Source organism: Camelina sativa, chromosome 11, assembly GCF_000633955.1.
Source record: "Camelina sativa cultivar DH55 chromosome 11, Cs, whole genome shotgun sequence".
Taxonomy (NCBI): domain Eukaryota; kingdom Viridiplantae; phylum Streptophyta; class Magnoliopsida; order Brassicales; family Brassicaceae; genus Camelina; species Camelina sativa.
The window spans coordinates 2,233,178-2,259,927 of NC_025695.1; the positions used below are offsets into that span (position 1 = coordinate 2,233,178).

The window sequence follows — 26,750 nt, forward strand, 5'->3', positions numbered from 1 at the left end:
AGGGACATTAGTTTTAGTGGATTTAGTCGGCATGCCAATTACCAATAGACCTGACTCTCAAGCAAGAAGTACAAGCATTATTTCGATATATCAAAATGAATTATGTGTTTAATACTATTAGATATACGGCATTTGATATCTAAACAATTAATTATGTGAAAAACAAAATACTGTATATATAAACGTTACAAACGATTTTTGTTTAAAATGAGAAGAGACATATACTCTTCCTAATGTAACAGCCTAACAGAATAATAGGATTTTTCCTCACCTTTAAGAGCGGTTTAGGAGCATGCGTTTAGATTTCAATAATTAATTTATTTGTTTTCCAAAAAAGCATGCGTCAACTTCAAACGAAACAAAACAAAATGTGCAGAAAAAAACAATTCTGCAGTCCGAATATAAACATGCAGTTGACACGTGCAATGAGCTTTTGATTCCGAGACATGTTTGTCAAACGTTAGAGTTCGTTAAGAAAAAGACCAAACTTCATAAGAAAACCTTAATTTTTGGGAAATCTAATCAAACTATGGTAAATCAAATCATTAATCGTTGTTAAGATATATTTAGTTTAGTTTTCAGTTTTCACAAATGTCTGAAACTTGATTAGAAACAAATATTTTTGTTAATTAATATAGAGTCAACGTCTAAACAACGCGCGGTAATAAGTGCAATTTTGAAGCCCAACAAGTTATGTCCAAACACGTTTGATGAATTGTATATAATGGCATAGGTCCAAAGCACGCAGGACCATGGTCGACTGTTTCACTTTGTTGTTATATGATTTTTTTCTGTACCTTTTTTGGTGGCATGTCATTTAGAACCTCTTCACCAATCAATGTCAATATCATATGTAGAAGGAAGACGTTCTACCAAAAACAGTTACATTTAAGTTGTATTAATTTAAGTAAAATTTTTAACAACACGACATATGTAAATCTGAAGAACGGATGCATACTGTGATACTGATGCAGGAAGCGTAATGCGTATACAGGATATGACTTAATTCTTTGAAAATGTCACAACGACGCTCCCAAAATATACATCAAATAATTTTGGTACCAAAATAAGATTTAAAAATTTATTCTTGTTTCGCATGATTTGTATATAAATTGGTACTACAGCTTTATTTGTCTTCTACGTAAAGATAATAGTTGAACAGCCAACGGGTGGTCGCCACGTAGCGGCTGCGGTTCGAGTTCACTCCCTTCTCGTTGGTTCTTGTCGCTAAATCATTGGAGAAGAAGAAGTCACACTGGAGCAGTGCGTAATTACGCAAATACCCTTCACAAAACACTGAATGGTGTGAGGATGCTTTGGTAAAATTCAACTAAAAGCCCCATGTGAAGCGGGCGGTTTTGTTTATTCTTATCCGACGTGGCAGAGGGACATCCTCTGTTGTGCCAGCGTGGCATGCTCCAGAATGTCAGAATGTTTGCAACACTTAAATAATTAAAACCCCGTGACCTTATTGGTCTGACGGTAAATTTTATATTTTAGTATATGTATTTTTTCTATAATTTATATACTATTGAGCAATTGCAACTAGCTAGTTCTTGAACAACTTATGTAAACCTAGTTCATACATATATATATTGGAAAAGAAAAGAAGTATATAGTCCTTGTATATGAATTAAAAAGTCGCAAATGGTACTTATTATTGATATCTATGAACAAACTAAGTTAGGTACCAAGCTGAAAGAATGTCAGAGTTATTTTGGCTGTTTTTGGTAGATGCAATGTACATATAACCCCCCAAAAAATGCTTTCTTCTCATTTTTTTTTGTTTTTTTTTTTAATATAAAAGGTTATACTGATTTTACAACAAAAACATCAAATATTTATCTGATTAAAAGGCGTCTAACGAATTGAAATTGTGATTTTGACCAATTCATATGATGAATTGAATTGAATACTTTTGACGAAAAGAAATGGATCATTCCTTTATTTTGTGTGTGGAAGCGTTTTAATATAGATTTAAAACTTCCAAAGTCCCTGTTATATGCAAAAAAATTGCAAACCTAGATCTGATGATAAAATAAAAAATATGTTTAGAGTATTCTTCAAAATATGTAAGCAAGTATTAATAATGCATCAATTTGAAAATCAAAGGTAATAATTTTGATATCCTTGACTTCATTTTACTCCTAATAAGACATATTTTATATATATAATAATTTATATAAAAGAAAATAAAATAAAAAGTGAAGAAGGATGCGAAAAGAAGCGGGAGGAGGGTGACGTACGCAAATGGGGGACATGGAGAAAGCCACGCGCAATTGAGCGGTCCACACTCTCTCTACCTTTTTATATGTCACCGAATCATCAAGCTCTCTCACTCTCTCTCTTCATATCCCGAAGCTTATAACCAAGTTCAGTATCATCTCTCTCTCTCTCTCGATGATCATCATCTTCTACACATCCATATCTCTTTGACTTCTTCTTCTTCTTCTTCTTCTTCTTTAATAGCCCTCGTTTCTTTTGTTTCTCAAACAAGTATATAGTATTGGTGTATACATCTTCCACAGGTTGAAGAAAAAGGTAAAACCTAATTTACACGGGCTTTTATGATCAAAAAGATCTGCATCGTCTCATCAACTTACATGTGCATTTATATATTGTTTTTCCCACCAGAGCATTTATCTCTTGTCATCCTTTTTTCTATGATCTTTTCCTTATTATCTATCTGCATGTGTGAAGTGTGATTGATGGCTGATCTTGTTTATCGAAAATGGTTTTTGTATGTCGACCATTAATATAGTATCTCATGTATGAAGGCTGGTTAATTTGTATAAACCCAATCTCTTTTTTTCGGATAACCATCTAGTACTTTGTATGTGAATATAATTCGCATTTGTACGTATATATTTATGTGTGTGTGTAGCAGTACTGCAATAGTATAGTACAGTCTAGTGTACACTTAAAGCAATTCTAAAATGAAGATAAAACAGACATATACTTTGCAACCATTATAACAGTTTTTGCTCTGACTTGATGATTTTTTTTTTGTTGCTTTTGTTTTGTTTTAGATGTGGAAAAAGCTGTTTTTGTTTGTATTCTTTTCTTTTTTTTTTTTTTTTTTNTTTTTTTTTTTTTTTTTTTTTTTTTTTTGGTCAAAATTTTTTGTTTGTATTCTATAAGGCTGTATATATCATATATATAATGCAGCTAGGTTGGATTGTTATAAAATAATATATATATGTTGAGAAAAAGAAAAAAAATTCCGTTTCTCGATATGATCATTGCCACCATTAATTCATAAACCACGTTACAACAGGAACGCATCATTGAAAAAACTCTCCTTTTCCGTTTTCTTTTAGCGTCAAAGAAGCTCATGCATGTCTTCTCTTTGATTTCTTCAACTTTAAACCTAATTGTCATGTTCTTGTTCCATCTTCAGACTTATTCTTGTTACGAAATACGAAAATAATACATATAATTAATAAAGGGCATCAACATGGAAATGGTGTAAGTAAGTGGAAACTAACCACCAAATGAGCTGATGATTATACTTAATTACAAATAAGTTTTTTTATTCTTTAATTTCTTTTTCTTCTATGAAACCATCCATTTTTTCTCCTACTTCTCTCTAATATATAATCCCAAGTCTTTGTGATGTCGTATGCATGAAGATATATATCAGCATGCATACACACATGTACCTATCAATATTTATACGTATATATGACATTTATATATAGTGATCTCATTGTGGTTCTGAACTTGGTTTTGTGCAGAAATGATGGAATCAGTGGATCAATCATGTAGTGTTCCTCCTGGATTCAGATTCCATCCAACAGATGAAGAGCTCGTTGGTTACTATTTAAGGAAAAAAGTCGCATCGCAAAAGATCGATCTTGATGTCATAAGAGATATTGATCTCTACAGAATCGAACCATGGGATCTACAAGGTTTTTACAAAAATACATATGCATACTTAATGTAGGATTTGTATTCTTAGTCTCACAATGTGAATACAAATATCTGATGAGCATTTACAATGTATTTTATAGAGAGATGCCGAATCGGATACGAGGAAAGAAATGAATGGTATTTCTTCAGCCACAAAGATAAGAAATACCCAACAGGAACAAGAACAAACAGAGCGACCATGGCTGGGTTTTGGAAAGCCACGGGTCGAGACAAGGCTGTTTACGACAAGTCAAAACTGATTGGTATGAGAAAAACACTTGTGTTCTACAAAGGAAGAGCCCCTAATGGCCAAAAAACGGATTGGATCATGCATGAATACCGACTAGAGTCAGATGAGAATGCACCTCCTCAGGTATTTTCGTTTTACCTGATATCATTTTGAAATAGATAGCATAATTGTTCTAGATGTTCAATTAGATTTTAGATTTTATCGTCTATGGGGAATTACATGGATGTTTAGTCATGGGGCCACTAGACTTTTTGTTTGTCTCATAAGCTCTTTCGTGAGACACATTTTAACCTTTTAGGTAAAAGTCGAGTATCTTTTTAAGACTTATGTAAAATGTTACACCTTTAATCACAAAACAAAAAGTAAAAAGTATGTCCTAAAACTTCAGTTCCATGTTGACCAAAGTTCATTCCTCTTTATATAAATAATCTTTTTAAAATAAATTTAGGCGTTAAGGCTTATATATAAATCGTCTAACTAAAGACATGCATGTATTAAAAGCGAGTTATTTACATATCGTTTCAAATCCCTTATCTAGCTTTTATATAGGAAATGTTTTGTAAATACTACGAATAATGTGTGTGTGTGCGTATCCTATTTTTTGCAATATCTCCAAATGGAATTTAGAATTACTGTTCGTTTGATATAGCTTGCATATGAGTATGTACCTATGCTTATTGCTAGCTTTCTTTCATGTGGTCTCACACTTTTAAGGCATGCTCTTATTGTGTCTCACTACAAATTAACAAAAGCAACATTATTTATTATTTTTGTTTGACATTGGCCTAAAGGTTTTGCATATTTACACCAGATGTGTAATAAACCATTCCTTTTCATGATTGTGTGTGTAGGAAGAAGGATGGGTGGTTTGTAGAGCGTTCAAGAAAAGACCAACGACCGGGCAAGCCAAGAACACGGAAACTTGGAGCTCAAGTTACTTTTACGATGAATTACCGAGTGGAGTAAGCTCGGTTGTGGAGCCTCTCAATTACCTATCTAAGCAGAAACAAAATATATTTGCACAAGACTTAATGTTCAAGCAAGAACTAGAAGGCTCAGATATCGGTTTAAACTTCATCCATTGCGATCAATTCATTCAACTTCCACAGCTCGAAAGCCCTTCACTCCCTCTAATGAAGAGACCGGTGAGCTCGACGTCAATTACATCATTGGAGAAGAATCAAAATAACTACAAAAGACAGTTAATAGAAGAGGATGTGAGCTTCAGTGCGCTAATAAGTAGTGAAAATAAAGATAAGAAGAAGAAGAAAACATCAGTGATGACGAATGATTGGAAAGCACTAGATAAATTTGTTGCTTCTCAACTTATGAGCCAAGAAGAAGGAGTTTCGGGTTTTGGTGGTCATCAAGAAGAAGATAATAAAATCGGTCATTACAATAACGAAGAGAACAATAACAATGGAGCAGAGACTGCTTCTTCCACGCTATTGAGTGATAGAGAAGAAGAGAACAGATTCATTAGTGGATTCTTGTGTTCTAACTTGGACTATGACTTATATAGGGATTTGCATGTTTGATAAAAGATAACACTACAGTATGGTGCGTAATGTTTGCTATTTAGGTAGATTATATTGATAGAGTATAACATATATAAAGATGTGTGAAATATTATTTTTTTCTTATATTTTATATACTTTTTTCGTTAAAAAGAATAATGTATGGCTGTGAATGAGTGAAGATAAATGCTATTTATTTTCGTGTTCGATGTAACGAATTATAGTTTAGGGCTTTGGTTTGAGAATGAGACGAAGATCTTGGAACACAAAACGAATCAATTCTCCTAGTACAGAGTTCACCTATATTTAAATAAGTTACACTAACTTGTGTTTCTTTTAATTTGAACTTATAACATTACAAGAAATATTTAAAGTTTATGTGGTCTAGTTTGTACATAAAAGTAAATGTAAACAGCATGAATTGATTTCTTGAGAGGGTTAACGATTGTTGATCAACGGTTAGAGCAAAGAAATAAAAAATATATAAGAGTTGTCCCAAAGTGGGCCTATGAGCTGTCGAGCGTGCGGCGTACAAGATGGGAGTCCGATGGGCATGCTCTGTCGTCGTTTCAAGAGCCCCTTACTTGTTTCTTCCTTTATCTTATGTAGATTTCATCTAATTCCTATTAACATAGTGATTCCTTATATATCCTCAAATCATTTTGTTTTTGTAATTCAAAGATTAGTTGTTACTCTTATTTGTTTTGTTAAAGTTTTCAAAATTTTGATTTTTCAGATAAAATGTCCAAATAATTAAAATCGTTAATTTTTTCATGCATGACAAATAAAGTTTACGGGATGTGCACAAATAAGAAGATCAAGCTAACGTGTGAGCATCTAACTGAATCGACATCCGTACCCTTAATAGGCCTACTATTAGAGACACTAAAGTACTTAAAACAAAATTGAATAATTTATAGAACGTTTTTAAAAAGAGATGGCAAAATCTTGGCAATGGAGATTTTACTTGATGGTAGCTTTTGAAGGGGAGGGATGTGATTGAAGGAAAGACAAGGCTTCTGATTTGTCCATTTCTTACTTAAGGTGGGCCAACTAAACCACTCTCATCTCTTCATTACAATTCTCTCTTTTCTGTCTTCTATATTTCTTCCTACGAATTCAAAAAATATTGTGTCAAGAATAAAAATGGTTCATGTGAAAACAGTTTTGTTTATCTTTTCTGAATTTATAAGTTAGTAACATAAAAAAGTTCAATACTAAGACAAAATTTACATTTAATAACAAATTTTAAATTTTCTTAAAAGCAAGTGTAGAAAAGCACAGTACGTTTGAAATCCATATTAGTGCGGAATTTGATTAAAATCATGACAGAACAAGTTATTGGTGTACGATCACAGGATGGAATCATCTGTTTCCGCGTTATTACCACTGGAGGAGCTCCACGTAAGTAAAAAAGTAGTCAGTAAGTGTAAGAGTATCATTAGGAACAATTACGCACTTTTAATCAAGCTAATGATGGGGTATATATAGACATGTTTTGTATCTGTGTCTATATGGTTTGTGTATACCTAAACATGCGACTATTTTAGGATAATGTGTTAGACCCACTGACCACTTCTAGTCTACTCTCTCTTTTGGGGAAAAAATAATATGAAATCTTTTTTTTTTGGTCAAAATATGAAATCAAAGTATCTCAGAATCTTGACTAATGTGTATCCTCCAAAATATAAGTCAAAAAGCTTATTTTTTTCTCTCACGACACTGTAATGTGAACTTGACAACTACGAGATCACTGTTTTACCCACGTTGTCGTCTTTGAATAGAAAAATGTGTTTTTTTTTTGCCTGTGTGGGCAAGAGAAAGTAAAAACAATGATACTTTGGAGATGAACTGACCCAGTCAGTGCCTGCTTCAAACCCAAATCCTCAATTCAAGAACATCACTTAACCGAACCGATGTCGTTTCGCTTTCCTTTCTTCAACAACGACATTATTTCGTTCCTCGTTTACCAAACTTAGATCACAATTCACAATCTCACCCTGCTCCGTCTCTCACTGAAAATTGAACACATACGTGACTTCAACGACCCTTGTAGATGTTTGTTATGAGTGTGTTATGTGTAGCCGATAATAACACACATGGTCCTAATCTTGCATGGTTCGATTCAACATATGGATCCAATAAATATCTCACTGGATGCTCAAGTTTAGTGAAGCTCACTTCATCTCTAGAGAATGCCACTAATCTCCAAATACTGAGTCTCTAATAAAACGATTTATTAAAAAAATAGTTGTAAAATTTGTAAGTGTTAAATTTTAAAAAAGTATAAACACGTAAAAAAAAAAAGTACAAACATGTAGAACTTGTACACCAAATTTACGGACGAGATGTTAAGTACAGTTTGTCTTCAATATATTTAAAATTTAACACTTAACTTTAAAAACATTTTAAAAAATTTTCATTTATATTTTAAAATGATTTATTAAAAAAATAGTTGAAAATTCTCAAGTATTAAATTTAAAATACATATAAACATGTTAAACTTATATACCAAACTTACGTACCGTAGGATGGGATAAAATGCGAAGTCTTGTTTGTCTTCAATGTATTAAAATTTAACAATTAAGTTTGAAAACATTTTTTAATAAAATTTAAAGAAAAAATATTTTATTCCAAGCACCAGTTCCCATTTAAAACTGTGACTACGATGAGAACATTGTCATTTTTTCACTTATTTATTGTTTGTTTCTCACCAGAAGACCATAAGCCATTGTTTCGATAGCCACTCCCCTAATGTTTCACCAACTCCCTGTTTCACAAATTGAAGAGGGGTAAACACAAGTTGAATAACGCATCAGATAGCATCTGATACTGTCAAATATCATTTGATAGTGTATGCTTTGGATGTAGCCATAAAAGGATCAAGATGAGAAAGATTACGTGGAAGTTTGTTACGTAAAACTAGGCTACACGAGTGGTCGTTTGAGTCACAGAACCGAGGACGAGGAGTTTCCATTGTTTAACAAAAAGTTCAACATTTCCTTAACCTATGTGCAACTTTGTTGTCTTGGACGGTCCCAACTGATCCAAGAAGAAGTTTATGTGTTACGTTGCCAGACACCAACAGCATTATTTCCTGTAGAACAGCAGCGTTGCTGGTTCTGGATTAAGAATCTACATAAATCAGTGATGAGGAGGAGCTAGTTTCAGTCATGCAGTGAGATATGGAGTGAATCAATCTGATATTCTAACAATTTGGCTGACCTGTCTTGAGTTTGCATCATCTAGCTTTTGCCTTTCGATGGCTTGACTTTCCATAATCAGTTTGGCAGTGCTAGCTATGTTTTTCACACTCGTTTCCCTGCAATGAGGCAATCAACACACACACAAAAAACAGAACAAAGTTTACCGCACCTCCAAGAATTTACCTCTAAAATAGTAGGCTTGTGGCCCTTTTCAACAGAACAATGTTTGCCGCACCTTTGCGTAGCAATCTCAAATGCAACATGAGCCATGTGATCAACTTAAGCATAATCAGAAACAAAAATGCTATTGAGCAACTCCTTCAATAACCAGACGTCAAAAAATTCAAGAGTAGGTCTCGGTACAAAAGCTAACTCAGCAGCACTCCGCTATGAGAATCGACGTTAGGCCACAGGTTCCGGACCTGTAACAGCGATTTCAAGATTTATAAAACCAAAGAAAGTCAGAAATCTGGTAGCACATGAATGATAATGTAAATAGTACCTTTCCCAGCTCATTTAGAATAGGAGGCACCACTCCATAAAGCTGTGAGACCTAGCGAGCTGAAACACCTGTGATCCCAGCAGCCTGCAAAAGAAATATTGTGTAGTTGGGGCAAGTAGTAGGTAGTACCTTTCAACCAGCTTCATGGAGATATTGTGTAGTCTTTCCCGAACCAGTGTCTTCCACAATGACAAGAACCAACCTTGGCCCTATAAGCACAAAACAATCACATATAGATAACTAAACCTTAATTGTAACTGTAACCAAAAAAAAAAGAAGTCAAAAGTTGCAGAACCACCTGTGATCCCCACGCTTTGGACGAGAAGTTGGCAAAGGTCCATAAAAACAACACCAAGAACCAGATATTCGAAAACACCAAATAAAGGAAGTTAGACAGCTTAAGTAAGAGCCCGATTGAAGGCTATTCCTTGGCCATTGCTTGGGTGCAGTATTGGCTCGTAACCTCAGAGAGAGAGAGAGAGAGCAAACAATGAAATTTCTTTCTCCAAAAAGAACCCAATTGGGATGATTTTTAGACTTGCGGTGGAGACGGACACAGCTTACCGAGTTCCATCCACCAAGGCACGGAATCCAGTACTGAGATGGTCGTATAATTTCTTGAATTTTTGCCACCAGCGTATCCTCCCCTTCTGCTGGGTCTTCGAACTTCTGAGACCTGCAATTTCCATATTCCGTTTGATTAGAGCGCTATGTAACAAATCCAAAGATAAATTGAGGGGAAACAAGTAGTTTGCTTACACGGTAGGAAAGATCTCCCAAGCGGTGCTTGATGAGATTGTGTAAGTAATCATTTGACATATATAACACACATTCAGAAATTTTCCGTTGTTTGCCGAACACAACATACTGAATTTTCAGGTCGCTGTTGGCAATATCGACACACTTGACAACAAAACAACCACCCCATAAAGATACGTGAAGAAAACTGACACAAGATCCAAACAACATGAAAATGCTAAAAAAAACCTTACTGGACAAGAAGAATCTGGCCAATTAGAAATACTTGAGCAATAGACGGCATGCCAGCATTCCAATGCTTCCTGTGATCATTGAAGCTTAACCGGATAATATATCAACAAAAATGGTCTCAAACTACATATATACGAAACAATCACCCCATAGTAATTATTTACACAATTTTCAAAAGAATTATCAAGGCTGACCAGTTTGGCCAAAGAATTTACCTGTTGGCCGGTCATCGCAGTATTGTCAACATACATATGTGACAGCTCAACATCAGGATATTCAGAGGCTCTCTTACTCGTTTCTTCCATAAATTGAGGCCTGCAGAGAACAAATTGCATTAGCATCAGTGTTATATGTGTTGCACATGAAACAAGAGAGAGGAAAACAAGTAAAAGAAACGTAATTATCAACCATAGACATTAGCTTTGTCAGCAGTACACAGCTTGCCACGCCGTTTCCGAGCAGTCTCGAAGGCAACACGAGCAATTCTATCAATCTGAGTAACATTAGAAATGCTTTAAAGGATTAGTCCATATGAGAGAGAGAAGAGGGGTTGCCAATAAAATAGAGGTCTGAGAACAAACCCTGAGCGAGTAAATTGGACCATAGATAGATAAGGACCCATGGCTTTGAGTTCGAAGCTCCAGGAACCCTAATTCTCCATACCTACAAGAGAAACATCATAAAACAAAAATCTCAGTCTCCATCTAAATTGTAAACAAGAAGCAAAAAACAACAACTTTTAAAAGACTAATTCGACTCACAATGCATGTGCTTGCTTCGGTAAGAGTAACTTGATATTTCCTGCGGCTTGCTTTGTGTTGTAGCTACTGGTTCTAATAGCTCTCTATCCTGCAATAATAAGAACAGTTAAACTTAAATAATAGTGAAGACCCCATTAGATCAAATGTATGAACTGTATGAACAATATGCAGATTCAGGATGAGAGAGATATACCTCAGCCATTTCATCTCTCTCTCTCTCTCTCTCCACAACCAACATACTCAACGGCATGGTGAGATAAAGCCTCAGGAGCTCTTCATCTGGGACTACCATATCCCAGCATGTATGAAATATTTGCGGCAAACACACAAATAATCATCTAATGGAATGATGCTACCATCCTTGTACATCCTGCAATGTTAATTCATGAAACTAGAGGTCACAAAAACACAAAGCAGAGACATGAACTACAAACCTGGCACAGCCGCACGATGAGACAACTCTTTTTGACAGCGCCTCAACTTGCTCTTTGCTCTTTCCTACATGGAAGTACACCTTTAATAAAAAAACGCTTTTGAAGAAACAAAGGACAACTTTCACAGGAAAATAAGAAACNAATTCTCCATACCTAGAAGAGAAACATCATAAAACAAAAATCTCAGTCTCCATCTAAATTGTAAACAAGAAGCAAAAAACAACAACTTTTAAAAGACAAATTCGACTCACAATGCATGTGCTTGCTTCGGTAAGAGTAACTTGATATTTCCTGCGGCTTGCTTTGTGTTGTAGCTACTGGTTCTAATAGCTCTCTATCCTGCAATAATAAGAACAGTTAAACTTAAATAATAGTGAAGACCCCATTAGATCAAATGTATGAACTGTATGAACAATATGCAGATTCAGGATGAGAGAGATATACCTCAGCCATTTCATCTCTCTCTCTCTCTCTCTCCACAACCAACATACTCAACGGCATGGTGAGATAAAGCCTCAGGAGCTCTTCATCTGGGACTACCATATCCCAGCATGTATGAAATATTTGCGGCAAACACACAAATAATCATCTAATGGAATGATGCTACCATCCTTGTACATCCTGCAATGTTAATTCATGAAACTAGAGGTCACAAAAACACAAAGCAGAGACATGAACTACAAACCTGGCACAGCCGCACGATGAGACAACTCTTTTTGACAGCGCCTCAACTTGCTCTTTGCTCTTTCCTACATGGAAGTACACCTTTAATAAAAAAACGCTTTTGAAGAAACAAAGGACAACTTTCACAGGAAAATAAGAAACGGCAAAGTATGTTCTCAACAAGCTAGCAGTTGTCGGTTAAAGAATAACACACACACCAATTTGTAAGAAAGATGTGTATTTTAGTACTGCATGCTGCAAGTTAGGGAAAGTAGTAGGTCGTACCTTTCAAAGCAGCTCCATGGAGATATTGTGGTAATTGTATAGTCTTACCCGAACCAGTGTCTCCCTCAATGAGAAGAACCNGCCTCAGGAGCTCTTCATCTGGGACTACCATATCCCAGCATGTATGAAATATTTGCGGCAAACACACAAATAATCATCTAATGGAATGATGCTACCATCCTTGTACATCCTGNTATAGAAGAGTTAAAAAAAAAGAATCGGTGAAGAGGAAGAAGACTACCTGAAGACAAAAACGATCCATCAAAACCATCAGCAACCGATCAAAGCATCCTCTTTCCTCCACAATCTAAAATTAACAGAGCCAAAAAGAGTTGAAACTCGCACGAACATAATAAATTAAAAAAAGCCTAGAACGATTCAGTTTAGAAACCAAACCCTAGAAGAATAACATGAATTAGAGTGACAACGATCAGTCAAAGCCTCCACGAATCTAAACCAACAAAACAAAAAACGAAAGGTTAATAACATGTAACTAGAAAAAATCACTGAACCAAAGAGACAATACAGAATCAAATAGATCAAGGAACCTGTGAGAACGTGGCTGAAGACGTGGCAGCATGGAGAAGAATACGCCATGGTCATATCATAACTGGCTTCCAAAACACCTGCAAAAACGAAGAAAAAAACGTAAGGAACAAACAAAACAAAANCTACAAACCTGGCACAGCCGCACGATGAGACAACTCTTTTTGACAGCGCCTCAACTTGCTCTTTGCTCTTTCCTACATGGAAGTACACCTTTAATAAAAAAACGCTTTTGAAGAAACAAAGGACAACTTTCACAGGAAAATAAGAAACGGCAAAGTATGTTCTCAACAAGCTAGCAGTTGTCGGTTAAAGAATAACACACACACCAATTTGTAAGAAAGATGTGTATTTTAGTACTGCATGCTGCAAGTTAGGGAAAGTAGTAGGTCGTACCTTTCAAAGCAGCTCCATGGAGATATTGTGGTAATTGTATAGTCTTACCCGAACCAGTGTCTCCCTCAATGAGAAGAACCAACTTTACCCTATAAGCACAAAGCAATCACATATAGATAATTAAACTTTAAATTGTAATAGTAACCAAAAAAAAAGAAGCAAATTCATCGATCCAATTTTTATTACAACCAGTTTATGATTTGATACCTTTTTAAGCACGTGGGCGACGCAGAGAGGACAAATACAAGCCATCAAAACTGTCACCAACCGATCAAAGCATCCTCCTCCACAATCTAAAATTAACAGAGCCAAGTAGAGTTAAGAGTCGCATGAACATAAGAAAAAAACCTTGAATAATCAATTTAGAAACCAAACTCTAGAAGAGCAACATGAGTAAGAGAGTGATGATTGGAGCAAGGAACCCATGAGGACGCTTGAAGACAATAACATGGATTAAAATACTGATGATTGGATCATGGTTTGCTTCCAAAAGAACTGCAAAACGAAGAAAGAACAGGAACAAAACAAAACAAAAAAAAAGAAGCAAAAGACGTGTGAAGAGGAAGAAGAAAACACTTAAAAGGCTTAGCACAGAGAAGAAGCGTGTCCATCAACGCCATCACTCTCATTGATAAAAGTATCATCCAAAACCTGAAACAACATAGCAACAAGTAAATAACATGAACATATATAACGCAACCGATGCAATGTAGATGTTAGGTAACCTGATCATACGCACTCCCCACAATGTTTTTTTTTTCTCTTCGAACCTCCCACCTGGTGCCTTATGATCTGCATCAAAGAGAAACAGAGATGTTTTTTTCACTTTATATAGAAGAGTTAAAAAAAAAGAATCGGTGAAGAGGAAGAAGACTACCTGAAGACAAAAACGATCCATCAAAACCATCAGCAACCGATCAAAGCATCCTCTTTCCTCCACAATCTAAAATTAACAGAGCCAAAAAGAGTTGAAACTCGCACGAACATAATAAATTAAAAAAAGCCTAGAACGATTCAGTTTAGAAACCAAACCCTAGAAGAATAACATGAATTAGAGTGACAACGATCAGTCAAAGCCTCCACGAATCTAAACCAACAAAACAAAAAACGAAAGGTTAATAACATGTAACTAGAAAAAATCACTGAACCAAAGAGACAATACAGAATCAAATAGATCAAGGAACCTGTGAGAACGTGGCTGAAGACGTGGCAGCATGGAGAAGAATACGCCATGGTCATATCATAACTGGCTTCCAAAACACCTGCAAAAACGAAGAAAAAAACGTAAGGAACAAACAAAACAAAAAAAGAAGTTAAAGACGTGTGTGAACAAAACCCTTTGAAGAAGTAGCACAGAGAAGAAGCGTGTCCATCAAAGCCATCACTCTCATCAATAAAAGCATCATCAAAAGCCTGAAACAACATAACAACAAGTAAATAGCATGAACATATATAAAGCAACCGATGCAATGTAGAAACCAAACCCTAGAAAAAAAAATCAGTTAAGAGGAAGAAGACTACCTGAAGATGTAGCGCAGAGAAGACAAAACGATCCATCAAAACCATCACCAGTCGATCAAAACATCCTCCTCCACTAAAATATAGGGTCTTAGGCTTAAAAGTTAAAACATACATGCCAACATCACTAGGAAGATCAGCGACCTTACTGTTAACTGAAAAGTTCAATAACAAAAGAAACAAAGAAATATTAAATAAAACAACTGATATGCTAAAAGGTGTATAGATGTGAGGTATTGAACTCAGAAATCAAACGCACTCCCACAATGTTTATTCTTTCTCTTCGAACCTCTCTCACAGTAATCCTGGTTCCTCATGATCTGCAACAAAGAGAGACAGAGATGTTTTTTCACTTATATAGAAAGAACAAAACAAAAATCGGTTAAGAGGAAGAATACTCTTACCTGAAGATGTAGCCCAAGAGAAGATCAAAAAGATCCATCAAAAAAAACCATCAACAATCAATAAGAAGAGTGTACCTTTGAGAAGACTTGGTCTAAGACCTTCAAGGCAAACCAGCATAACCACTAAAAAGGATGTCAGCCTGTGGATATGCAAATCAAAACACACACATAAAGGTACCGACTTTATGAAGATAATGAATTCACATAGAAAAATAGTTTGACATCATAAATAAGGCTAAATCAGACATACTTATAGCATTGTGGTGACACTACGAGAACAGGAACAACCAATATCATTATCAATTCCACTTCGTCTCAGGTCCTTACAACAATAAAATTCCCAGTTAAGCAGATTGTTTTCAAAATTTAATATGAAGAGAAACACTGATCATTAACAAATTTCAAAGCAACACTAAGGAAACAAATAATAACACAGAATCAAACCTGGAGGTGTTATTCTTCTTCTGCTTCTTGGACGTTGGCTCATAGAATGGTGTCATTTATGGAATTAGATGTACATGCTCTCTCTACCTCCTTCAATGATGATCTCCTTGACCTGATTCACAAAATAATTAAACCTTTAAATTGTAACTGTAACGAAAAATAAAGTAGAAAAGAAAATTCATCAAAGAAATCAGTATCCCCAGTTTATGTTGTTACCTTAAGCAAGCACGTAAGCTCAGATCAGTCCTCACTCACTCCTCACTCCTCACTCCTCAAGTCCTCCGTTCCGTTTTGTTTTCAGACAAGGGGATGGAAGGAGACGATGCTCCAAAACGACAACGTCTCATCAACTAGTGGACCCTAAAGAAGAAATTAAGAATTATGGTGGGCCAATTAACATCAGAGCCCAATTACCAGAATTCTTAAACCGAGCCCAGGGTTAAGACTTATGAGTCAGAACAAAACCCCTGAAGACGTTAGCACGGAGAAGAAGCGTTTCCATCAAAGCCAATCACAAGCAACCTATGCGCAATATTTAAAAAACCAAACCCTATAAAAACATCAATTAGTATAGATGAACATATATACCTCACCAACAATAGCCATTAGTATAGATGTGAAGTGACCAGAAACTCCACAAGTTATATACTCTCAAACCATCGATCCTTCCCTCCAACAAGGTCCTTTAACCTCCACGATCTAACACAAGAAAAGAAAAACATTAGCTGATCTGTGTGAACAGAAAGAATATAACAAAGGGAAAGGAGAGACTGTCAAAGAGGCAACAGGGAGCAACGACAGATCAAAGGCATCATCCTTCAAGATAAACTGAGACATGACAGCAAGAACATCATCTGAGAAACAGAGAACCAACAAAACCCAATATTAAATAAAAAAAACAACGGATAGAGAAAAAGGTTTATAGATGTGAGGTAACCTGAAAGTTCAACTCAGAAATCAATCGCACTCCCACAACCTCCCACATAGTAATCCTGGTTCCTCGTGATCTGGATCAAAGAGAGACATTAGCTGATCTAAAAACACTCAAATAAAATAAAAGTGAAAAAGGATACGGTCAAAGAGGTAACAGGATCCGACGACGACGACAGATCAAAGGCATCCTTCAAGTTCAAGATAAACTGAGACATAAAAACAGAACAAAGGTGGAGTTATGGTTGTAATAAAGAAGTTAATAAAAAGATGAAAAAGATTACCTGAAGATGTAGCGCAGAGAAAGCAAAAACGATCCATCAAAACCATCACCAACCGATCAAAGCATCCTCCTTCCTCCACAATCTAAAATATTAACAGAGCCAAGATGAGTTAAAAAGAGCATTGAACGATTCAATTTAGAAAATAAAAAAAACCCTATCATGAATTAGAGTGACAACGATCAGTCAAAGCCATCACCGATATCAAAGCCTCCACAAACCTAAACCAACAAAACAAAAAACACGAAAAGTTAATAACATGTAATTAGAAAAAACCACCGAACCAAAGAGATAATACAGAATCAAATAGGGATGGGTTTAGATTAAGGAGCCTGCGAGAATGCCATGATCATATCATAACTGGCTTCCAAAACACCTGCAAAAACCGTAAGGAACATGAACAAAAAGAAGAAGTAAATTAAAGACGTGTGTGAAGAGGAAGAAGAAAACCCTTTGAAGAAGTAGTACAGAGAAGAAGCGTGTCCCATCAAAGCCATGATCACTCTCATCATCCAAAACCTGAAACAACATAACAACATGTAAATAGCATAGAACATATATAAAGCAACCTATGCAATTTAGAAACCAAACCCTAGAAAATCCAATGATCGATCGGTTCAAAAAAAAAAAAAACAGAGACTGAGTTTTAGAAGAAGAACAACAACAAAACCCCTGAAGACGTCGTTAGCACGGAGAAGAAGCGTTTCCCTTCAATCACGCATCATCCAAAACCTGAAATAAGTACATAAACGACAAGTAATTAAATCACATGAACATATATATATATATATAAAGCAAAGCAACCGATGGGCAATATTTAAAAACCAAACCCTATAAAAGAAACAAGCAAGTGAAATCCAATGATCGCGGTTGAGAAAAAAACAGATACTGAGTTTTAGAATCGTACAAGCTATGCTAGAAACCACCAAACCCTAGAAAAAAAACAAAGGTGAAAATCCACTGATCGATTAGAAAGAAAAAGAAACAGAGACGAGTTAAGAAGAATGTGACCGACCACCACCGTACGCTCGGAGTCGGAGTGACCGTTGTACAGAGAGAGAGAGGAACTAAGAAGAAGAATAAAAATAAGGAAAGATGTGATGATGTGAGAAAAGAGTGAGAGAGCCGTCTTTTATAGAAAAACTACATTGTCGGTTTAGCTATTTCCTTTTTTTCTTTTCCAATTTCTTTTTTTTTTTCCTATGCTTAATTTTTTTTGGTTCCTTATTATTTTTCGAATAGGCTTCGATGTGTTGTAAACTTGTAATAAGAAGTGCTGTCACTTCTTCTTTCATTATATAGTTTGGGTTGTAAATTCTTTTAGCATAAACTGTTTTTCCTTTGTATAACTCACGGATTCTTTACAGTAACAAATTTCACTATTACAAATCTTTAATTTCCATATACGACAACATATATATAAACAAGTAACTTTTAGTAATGACAAAAAATTCATCTACCAAAAAATCTAGCAAAACAATAAGCCATAATGAATACAACACCTGGCCACATAAACCTCAAAGCATCGGACAAATACGCAGCAGTAAAGCTCACTACACTATATCTAACTGAGAGATCTCTTCTTGAAGAAGTTCCATTACAGTTCCCTTCAACAACGACATAATTTGATTCCTCGTACACCAAACTTAAACCACAATTCACAATCTCACCTGCTCCATGTCTCACTGTAAATTCGATTGAAGCCTCTGTAGGAACATATTTATGATGTTCTTGCGACTTCAACGACCCTTCTAGATGTTTTGTTATGTGTGAGCAACTGGTGTAACCAATAAACACATGGTCCGAATCAATCTTCCGTGGTTCGATCCAGCCTCCACCAAGAGTGCAACTGAAACGTATACATGTCTCAACTTCGTTTTTGAACTCACAAGTGCACTCTATTGAGAAACGGTTGATTTCATCCTCAGGGAATTTGACAACAGCGCATAGAACTAATGTTGAAAGCCTGTTGTCGCACCAATGTGGCGGAAACTTCAGCTTTAATTCGGATCCAAATGTCTGATGATTGAACCAAGAAGGTACTTCACTTCCTGGAAAACAAGTGATGAGCAAAGCGTCTGAAACAGTTCCCTGCAAAAATAACACAAAACAGAAAAAATCATAAACTGCTCTAGAGATTCAATTAGATAGAGTAAGAAATGAGACCTCTTTATAGCATCTAAGTGCATCTAGCAGGCTTTTCCTTTGAGCATACGATGTGATGCTATTCTTTGCAACTTGTTCCAGTTTGTTGCAGTTGGTGAAAATGAATTTAGACTGAACCTGCTCCATGAGCTTAAGAAGAGCCATGGGAGACGCGACTATCTTTAGTTCGCCGCAGCCATGTGCATCTAAGATCTCAAGATTTGGTGGAAGCAATGAAATTGATGTGAGATTCTTGCAGTACTTCAGGTCAAGCCATTTCAGATGATATAGCTGACTGATGTCAATTTGCAGATTGCGGATCATATCATTACTACTTAAGCATAGACGTCGCAATGAGGATAGGCATTTCATACCACATCTTAATTCGTGTAGATCTTCCACTTTTGAGCTATTGCACTGCAATATCTTTGGGATTTCTGTAATTTCTGTCCCGTCCAGCAATAAAATCTGCAAACATTTCATGTTTTCAATGGGAACTGAAAAAGTCTTGAGTGTTGAACAACCAGACATCACCAGTTCTTGCAGAGCTTTCAGCCTCCCCAGGCATTTTGGAACTGCCCTCAACAGTTTGCAGTCTTTCAAGTTCAATACAATCAGTCTCTGGAGCTTCACCATGTCTGTAGGAAGTTGAACGATTGCAGTTCCATCTAAGTGCAGAGTTTCTATATTATATGAAATCACCTGGAAATCTTCAAGGCTTGAGCAGTTGGTAAGGATGAGAGTTTTCATAGAGATCAGATTCATTTTTGGAAGACCCCGGAGACTTGTGCATCCTCTCATGTTGAGGAAAACAAGATTTTGCATACATTTCACCTCACGAGGCAACTCCTCCAAACTTGTGCAGCCTTCAAGGTTCAATCTTTGGAGACTTGTAGCATTTAGCAACCCCGTTAGATTGCATAACTTGCTTGAGTGGCTAAGATCAACCCACTTTAACTTTGGTGTATCCTGCCATGAACATACAGAAGAAAAAATAATCAAGTATAATCTAGTAAGCTAATAAACCATAACGTTGAAAAGTTTTCAACAGACTTAAACAGAGACACACACCTTAAGGCCCTCCCAGACCTCTTTAATCTCACTGTAAGGCAGGTTGAGGTCGGTAAGATTCTTGGGGTTGAAGTCTTTTGGAAGTTTCTTCATAGGGAATTTCAGCCAGTACAGATATCGTACTTCATCCAAAGAAAACTCAAGTTCATCAGGGAAATTTAATTTGCAGTCAGCTTCGCCTTCCCGGTGACAACGAGAACTATAGAATTTGAGGTACCTAAGATTACGCATCTCAGTGAAGGTACATTTGTCCAAAGGAAGTTTCTTCTTCAGTTCCAACATGTCGAGAAAAATACCTCTCACACTGTCTGCTCCCTGCTTAACCAGTTAATGACAATAGGTTAGCACGTCCAAGTCTCTTAAACAGTAGAGTGCTAAGTGAACTTTTCATGTATCATGAAAAGAGATTTTTAGATTTTGCTAAACACAGATATCAAACAGTTTGGAGGTTTATCTTACCGCTCTTTTCTTCAGCACACCAACAACGTGTTCATGGTTCCACAGCCTACGCAACCCTTGTGGATCAAGTTCCTTGCCAAATGTATACAGTAGATCATGCATCTCCATTCGCCCGCCAGAAATGTCTAGTAAAAATTTACTGGCAAGATCCTTTATTTCACTCACACCATCAATGGGCTCAGTGTCACAAGAATCCACTAAACACCTTACGTAATACTCATCCCCTGACTTGAAAAAACACGCGACATCGAGAAACACATCTTTTTGAAGCTGGCTCAGTCCATCATAGCTAATCCGCAAGACATCTTCTATCTTCTTAATGGGACTTTGTGCCAACTCGTTAAGTTTAACTGTCCAGTAAGTTTCTTCTTTTCCGCAAAGCTCAACACCCAATATCTTGAGAACGAATGGGTTTCCTTTGGCATAATCCACAAACAATTTAGAAAGATTCATGAAATTTCCCTCCGGAGTAGGAAGCTTACCACTAAAGGCAAAATGGTTGAAACACTTATAGCTATCTCTGCCATTCAATTTTCGGACCTCGTAAGTGTCATCAACCATCCCCTCGATCACCGACCTGTCGCTTGTAGTGATAAAGATTCTGCTACCTCCCTTAATCCAGTCACATTTGCTGAGAAGATCCTCTATCTGTTTCTTGTCACTCACATGATCAAGAACAACAAATGATTTGTTTTTGCCTAGGAGTTCCCTCAAGGATCCAGGCGCGACTTTTTGCAACTCTTCATCATCCTTCAACAACTCTTCCACGAGAATGTCCCGATTCCCATTGAAGTTCATATTACGGACATGAGGAAGAAAAACACAGCGTATGAACTCCTGTTGCCCCTTATCATACAGCTTATTCATCAGGGTGGTCTTACCAATACCGGGCATCCCAACAACACCAATTTTGAGAGTAGTATTCTTGTGATACTCGCACTTGAAATCTGACTTGTCTTCCAATTGCTTAAGCCGTGTTTCGATGCCAAACAGAGGATGGAGGTAGTCAGGATCAGCTTCAGGCGTTTCTTCTGTTCCTGCAGAAGGGTCGTCAATGAGGACTTCTCTTTCCGGATCCGTGGAAACATTAGAAGATAGCACTTTTGTGACTTGCTGCACAATTTTAATGATGGTTTCGCCTTCATCGCTGCAAGCCCCAAGTGAAAAGAACCAATGAGAAACCTCTAAATAGAGAGAAAGAAAGTTATATATGTCAGTTTAGGTACCTCGTTTCGCCTAAAACAAAGCCCATCCTGTTTGTGACAACCTCTAAAGCATCTTTCCACTTATTGAGCTGTTCACCGTCACAAATCTTAACCCACTCACAAAACTTGGCACCGAAAACACCCTCTAGATTTTTGACATCGTTCGTCTCCACTCTGTAGAAGATGGGGATTGCCACAAGTTTGCCTGAGTCAACGCACTCCTTCATCTTCACGAGCTCGTTCAAACACCACTTTGACTCCGTATACATGCTTGAGAAGATGGCGAGCGCGACCTTCGACTCCGCGATTCTGGAAAAGAGGCTGCTGAGATCATTGCCTTTAGTTTCGTCTTCGTCGATGAAGGCGTTGATTCCATCCCTTTTCAAGGCCTTCACCAGATGGCTGACAAAACCCTTGCGCAATTCTTTCCCTCGAAAATTTATGAAAACTTGATCCTGCGGAGGTGATTCGACGGGAATAGTAGAGGAGGAGGAGGAGGAGGAGGAGGAGGCGGCCATGACGGGATTTGGACAGAGAGGCTGGCAACAATAAAGGGAAGAGGGAGATTGCAAAAGCATAAATCTCTTCTTTCTATTTGCAGATGCAGGTGTGGAAGAGAGAAGGCCGTTGACGAAAACTCAGATCGGCGATTCGGATAGAAGTGGACTGATAGGCGTACGTACTACTGGTTTAAAAGGATATCACTTTTCTCACAAACTCTCTAATTTTGTTTTAAATGATTAAAAAGCTAATGTCATTAAAAATTTAAACTGTGTAATATTCCCAGACTATTAATTAATAGTTTTGTGATTAATTCATTGAAAAAGTAATTTTAGTTACTATAGCAATTTTTAGATGAATCTGATCTTATTATATAAATCTTGATGACAAAATTACTCATTAACAAGATGGTGACACATGTCAATTATATCATGCAGATGTTGACACATATAAATTTATTATTAAAATTTTTAAAAATAAAAATGTAAAAATTCAAAATCTAACCTAAAAATGTTTTATATAAAAGTAAATAGATAAAATAAAACCTAATTTTATTTAAAATCTAATTATAAGATAAATTATATATATATATACCATAAAATTCAAAATTAAAATATTGTTTACTTATTTTAATTTTAAGTTGTTATATTACAAGAAAAAGATTACTTATTATATAAGATAAAAAAATGATTATGAAAATTATACAATTAGTTACTGTTTCTAAAAAAATGTAAATACTCACCTTTACATAAAGAAAAAGATTGTTGAAGTAAAAAAAAAAAAAGATCATCTCATATTTTTTTCACCAATCAAACAATTTATTCAAAAGACTGCTATTGTAATATATATGATAGGAGTAAGTATGTAAGACTAACGTATGCGTTTTTGTAATTATAAAAATGTTAAAGTGAAGAGACATATAATAAGTTATTTAATGTGTTCATAAAGACAATTTGTTGGTAGTAGTTAAAACTAAAGAGCATATTTTAACAGTAAAATATATTTGTGTGTACAAATAAACTTTTAGTGGTAATATAGATAGTAGATTTGTAAATGGATAAACATTAGTGTATTATAGCAAAAAAAAACAACAACTATTTTCTATAACTAAAAGTTTATCTCTTTACTTTTATACATTGTTTTTACTTACGAAAATAATTAAATATATATTCTTTGTTAAATTTAATTTAATTTTAATACTTTTGAATTCATCTACAACTTTTTTTTTAAAACTAAAAGTGTATCTATTTTTTTTCAACCAAACAATAAATTAAAAGGAATTTCCTCGGTTAGTTGCCCAAACCTGAGGGAAGGGGTTTACAAAAGAAACTTCAGAGATAAGAGAATACGAAGCACATGAGCAAAACAATCCGCCTTCAAATTTGTCGCATGCGAGATCCAAGAGATGGAGAATAGTGGAAAAAACTCCAGCGAATTTAACTCATCGAGCAAGTTGGAAAAGGATGGCCAATATTCAGGAGAATGCACCATAGTGAGTAACTCAGCACGTATCCGCTCCATGGCTCACAACAACGCTTCTAACTCTGAATGCAGGGCGGAGGGACTCCGTCTTAGACACTTGGCCCCCAACAACAAGGTTCGCTCCTCACCAACACAACATCACCAGCCTAATCATGATTGCTCATTGGTTGCTTTTCAAGAACTATCAATTTGACAATAAGGTGAAGAAACCTGAACATCCGAGGACGGAGATGGAGCCGACATGACCGCCGTAAAAGATAGTGCTTCTTCCCAGAGAGACATCCCTCCAGAAAACAAAATTCAAATTTGAGTACACCGACTCATATAGAAAATCCTCTGATGAGACCAGAGTTAGAGATAAATCCTAAACTTTCCACGAGTGATGACATTAAAAAAAAATGTGATTAATAGTCTCAACTGCAGAGTCGCACCTTTTATATCAGATATTTACATTGGACACCTCAGTGTATCTATTTACCTTTATAGATAGTTTTTACTTACTAAAAATACTTAATTTATATTTTTTGTTAAATTTTATTTTATTTTATTTTAAAAGCTCTTAACTCGCATATCGGACGGGTCCTAATTTAGTTATACATAAAAGACGAATATTAATAATCTACGTTGCACTGAAACGGGTACGGGAACAGGAATCGGGTACAGAAACGGGGACGGAAAACGTCAAAGTAAAAATTAGTAGATACGGGTACGGCATGGGTACTTCAATAAACATATAAGAAAATTATAAATATAAGTCTCAACATAAATAATAATTATAAATATAAGTCTCAAAATAGAAGAAAATTTGTCTTAAATAATAATAAAAAACTAATTATTGAGGAATTGATTTTTAAAATCCGGATCATCTAATGAAAGATTTGATAACTCCATAATCCCTGCTTCAGCTTGAATATCACTTTCATCTCCACCAACATCACACTGCTTGGTCTTTTCATTTTGATATTCATCAGTATTTCTTGATAGAAGCCGCAAATTGTTGTGGATGTAAACCAAGTCTTCAGCACGACTTGTAGTCAATCTGTTTCTTCTGAGTGAGTGGATGAACGAGTAAGTACTCCAATTGCGTTCAGCACAAGAAGAAGAGCTAGGTTGTCCAAGAAGTCTAAAAGCCAGTGTCTGGAGGAGAGGAGTTTTAGCACCAAAGTTTACCCACCAGTTCATAGGTTCCATATTCTCCATCCCCAAAATGCATATCAAATCCTGAAAATGACCACTCTTCGTCGAGAATAATGCATACTCATTCATCACCTTAGTATGATCTTCACTACTAGGAAACAATCTCTGGAAACATTTCATCCTTTCAGTTGAGATTTCAGCATCTTATGAGGACTAATTCTGGTTTCATCTCCAAGTAGCCAAGCTTCACTATAAAATCTACGACATACAAAAAATATGTTATATTTATATAACATGTGGCAAGGTAACAAGAATCACAAACATTTATTTTAAAATCACATACCTTGGATTTAGAGAGTGAGCTAAACAATGTAGAGGAGTGTTATTCTTTGCCCAACGAGCCACCAAGATATCATAAACAACATCAAAAAAGAGACTATATTCAGATCCTTGAAGTCCTTCTTTCTTGTATATCTCAGCTTTCACCTTCTCAATCATGGAATCCCACATCTCATATACCAAGTGAAGGCATGGTTTATTGGTATCACAAGATCTAATCATATCATAGATTGGCCTAGTGAAATCAATAATATAAGTGACTTTGTCCCACCAGTCATCATCCAAAAGTTTCTCCTTAACAAAGTTCGCTTCAAAGTTCGCTTTTCCTATGTCATCATCTCTATAAGTAGACCACTGCTCACTTATAACCATGGACTGGAGGCCAGTTTTGATAAGCTTCAATCTCTTAAGCATCACAACAATGGAAGCGAAACGAGTATCAGCCACTGCAAGTAACTTAAGAGGAGAGAACTTACTGAATATTGCTAGTATCATGTTGTGGTTCATGATAAAATGTTTGATTGCAAGAGCATCCCCATGAACATTTGTTATCCAATTGCATGCATCATATGTTTCAGAATTTGATTCCACATTCCTTGCCGCACAGATATTCTTTAAAGCAAGATTACGAGTGTGTACCACACAAGGTGCCCAATAAATGTGAGGATAAGTACACTCAATAATCTCTCCAGCCGCCTTACAGTTTGCTGCATTGTCAGTGATGATTTGCACAATTTTTTGATGACCCACTTCATTTATAACTTCTTTCATCAAATTAGAGATGAAGAACTTATCTTTCACTTCCCTAGCACAATCCACAGCTTTCATAAACAGAGGAGCATTTCCTGAAACACTAATAAAATTAATAAGTGGCTTTCTTGTAGGATCACTCCAACCATCTGACACAATGGACACCCCTTTTTCATTCCATGTTGACTTAAGCGGTACTAATAAACTCTCAACATGGTTTCTTTCTTTCTGTAGCAAAGTCGTCCTCAACTTGTTATAACCAGGAGGCACATAACCATCAATGTTAGTGGCAGCAGCAAACTGATATGACCTATGATAATGTGGATTCCTTGCTAGATTAAAAGCCACACCTCCGGTGTACAACATTCTGGCGATTTCTTGATCCAACTGGTCTCTGGCTGCAATTCCAAATGCTCTTTCAATAGGTGAAAAACTAGACTTCCTCTTCTTGAAAGCAGAATTCGTCTCACAAGGCAAAGACACTTCTTTTTTTCCAGACTCTTTTTTCCTCTCCTCAAACTCGTTTTCCAGCCTTTGCATGTCAACCTTTTCACTCATTCGTACTTTCTTACATGCTAAGATTCCAACATTTTTTATTCCAAGCAAGTGAGCTTTAACCCGA

The 26,750-nt window shown here is 36.0% G+C and overlaps 3 protein-coding genes and 4 long non-coding RNA genes across 36 annotated transcripts; 1 reads left to right on the top strand and 6 right to left on the bottom strand.

The window, feature by feature from the left end:
* On the top strand, window positions 2,361-5,886 carry LOC104721153 (NAC domain-containing protein 76). Its single transcript, XM_010439067.1, has 4 exons — window positions 2,361-2,541; window positions 3,738-3,911; window positions 4,014-4,285; window positions 5,014-5,886. The coding sequence occupies exons 2-4, from the start codon at window positions 3,740-3,742 to the stop codon at window positions 5,698-5,700; spliced, it is 1,131 nt and encodes a 376-aa protein (XP_010437369.1). The 5' UTR covers window positions 2,361-2,541; window positions 3,738-3,739; the 3' UTR covers window positions 5,701-5,886.
* Window positions 8,219-12,600, bottom strand: LOC104721155. 18 transcript variants are annotated; one of them, XR_002034317.1, is made up of 17 exons: window positions 12,521-12,600; window positions 12,258-12,321; window positions 12,017-12,193; window positions 11,824-11,911; window positions 10,959-11,040; window positions 10,786-10,870; window positions 10,593-10,692; window positions 10,380-10,448; window positions 10,147-10,290; window positions 9,952-10,063; window positions 9,686-9,850; window positions 9,517-9,596; window positions 9,388-9,438; window positions 9,069-9,307; window positions 8,905-9,001; window positions 8,581-8,814; window positions 8,219-8,449 (listed from the first exon to the last, which is right to left on the bottom strand). It is a non-coding gene; the product is annotated as an uncharacterized LOC104721155 (long non-coding RNA). The 18 variants fall into 18 exon arrangements; XR_002034314.1 differs by having other exon boundaries at window positions 9,388-9,446; XR_002034323.1 differs by having other exon boundaries at window positions 9,121-9,163; window positions 9,259-9,307; window positions 9,388-9,596.
* On the bottom strand, window positions 12,608-16,177 carry LOC109127722. 13 transcript variants are annotated; one of them, XR_002034337.1, is made up of 16 exons: window positions 16,045-16,177; window positions 15,829-15,940; window positions 15,635-15,706; window positions 15,460-15,524; window positions 15,246-15,300; window positions 15,130-15,135; window positions 14,984-15,056; window positions 14,799-14,875; window positions 14,647-14,724; window positions 14,495-14,549; window positions 14,340-14,405; window positions 14,188-14,254; window positions 13,670-14,113; window positions 13,463-13,551; window positions 13,200-13,263; window positions 12,608-12,710 (listed from the first exon to the last, which is right to left on the bottom strand). It is a non-coding gene; the product is annotated as an uncharacterized LOC109127722 (long non-coding RNA). The 13 variants fall into 13 exon arrangements; XR_002034335.1 differs by having other exon boundaries at window positions 15,240-15,300; XR_002034336.1 differs by having other exon boundaries at window positions 13,670-13,755; window positions 13,852-14,113; window positions 14,984-15,135; window positions 15,240-15,300.
* LOC104721154 lies at window positions 12,731-13,177 on the bottom strand. The gene is made up of 3 exons (XR_756912.2): window positions 13,069-13,177; window positions 12,917-12,971; window positions 12,731-12,827 (listed from the first exon to the last, which is right to left on the bottom strand). It is a non-coding gene; the product is annotated as an uncharacterized LOC104721154 (long non-coding RNA).
* On the bottom strand, window positions 17,377-17,773 carry LOC109127723. Its single transcript, XR_002034341.1, has 3 exons — window positions 17,710-17,773; window positions 17,490-17,558; window positions 17,377-17,415 (listed from the first exon to the last, which is right to left on the bottom strand). It is a non-coding gene; the product is annotated as an uncharacterized LOC109127723 (long non-coding RNA).
* LOC104721157 (disease resistance protein RPS4-like) lies at window positions 18,414-22,615 on the bottom strand. Its single transcript, XM_010439069.2, has 5 exons — window positions 21,941-22,615; window positions 20,715-21,861; window positions 20,256-20,570; window positions 19,206-20,153; window positions 18,414-19,130 (listed from the first exon to the last, which is right to left on the bottom strand). Exons 1-5 carry the CDS (start codon window positions 22,495-22,497, stop codon window positions 18,492-18,494), a joined length of 3,606 nt encoding a protein of 1,201 aa, XP_010437371.1. The 5' UTR covers window positions 22,498-22,615; the 3' UTR covers window positions 18,414-18,491.
* Window positions 25,216-26,686, bottom strand: LOC104727550. Its single transcript, XM_010446646.1, has 2 exons — window positions 25,383-26,686; window positions 25,216-25,297 (listed from the first exon to the last, which is right to left on the bottom strand). The coding sequence occupies exons 1-2, from the start codon at window positions 26,684-26,686 to the stop codon at window positions 25,216-25,218; spliced, it is 1,386 nt and encodes a 461-aa protein (XP_010444948.1).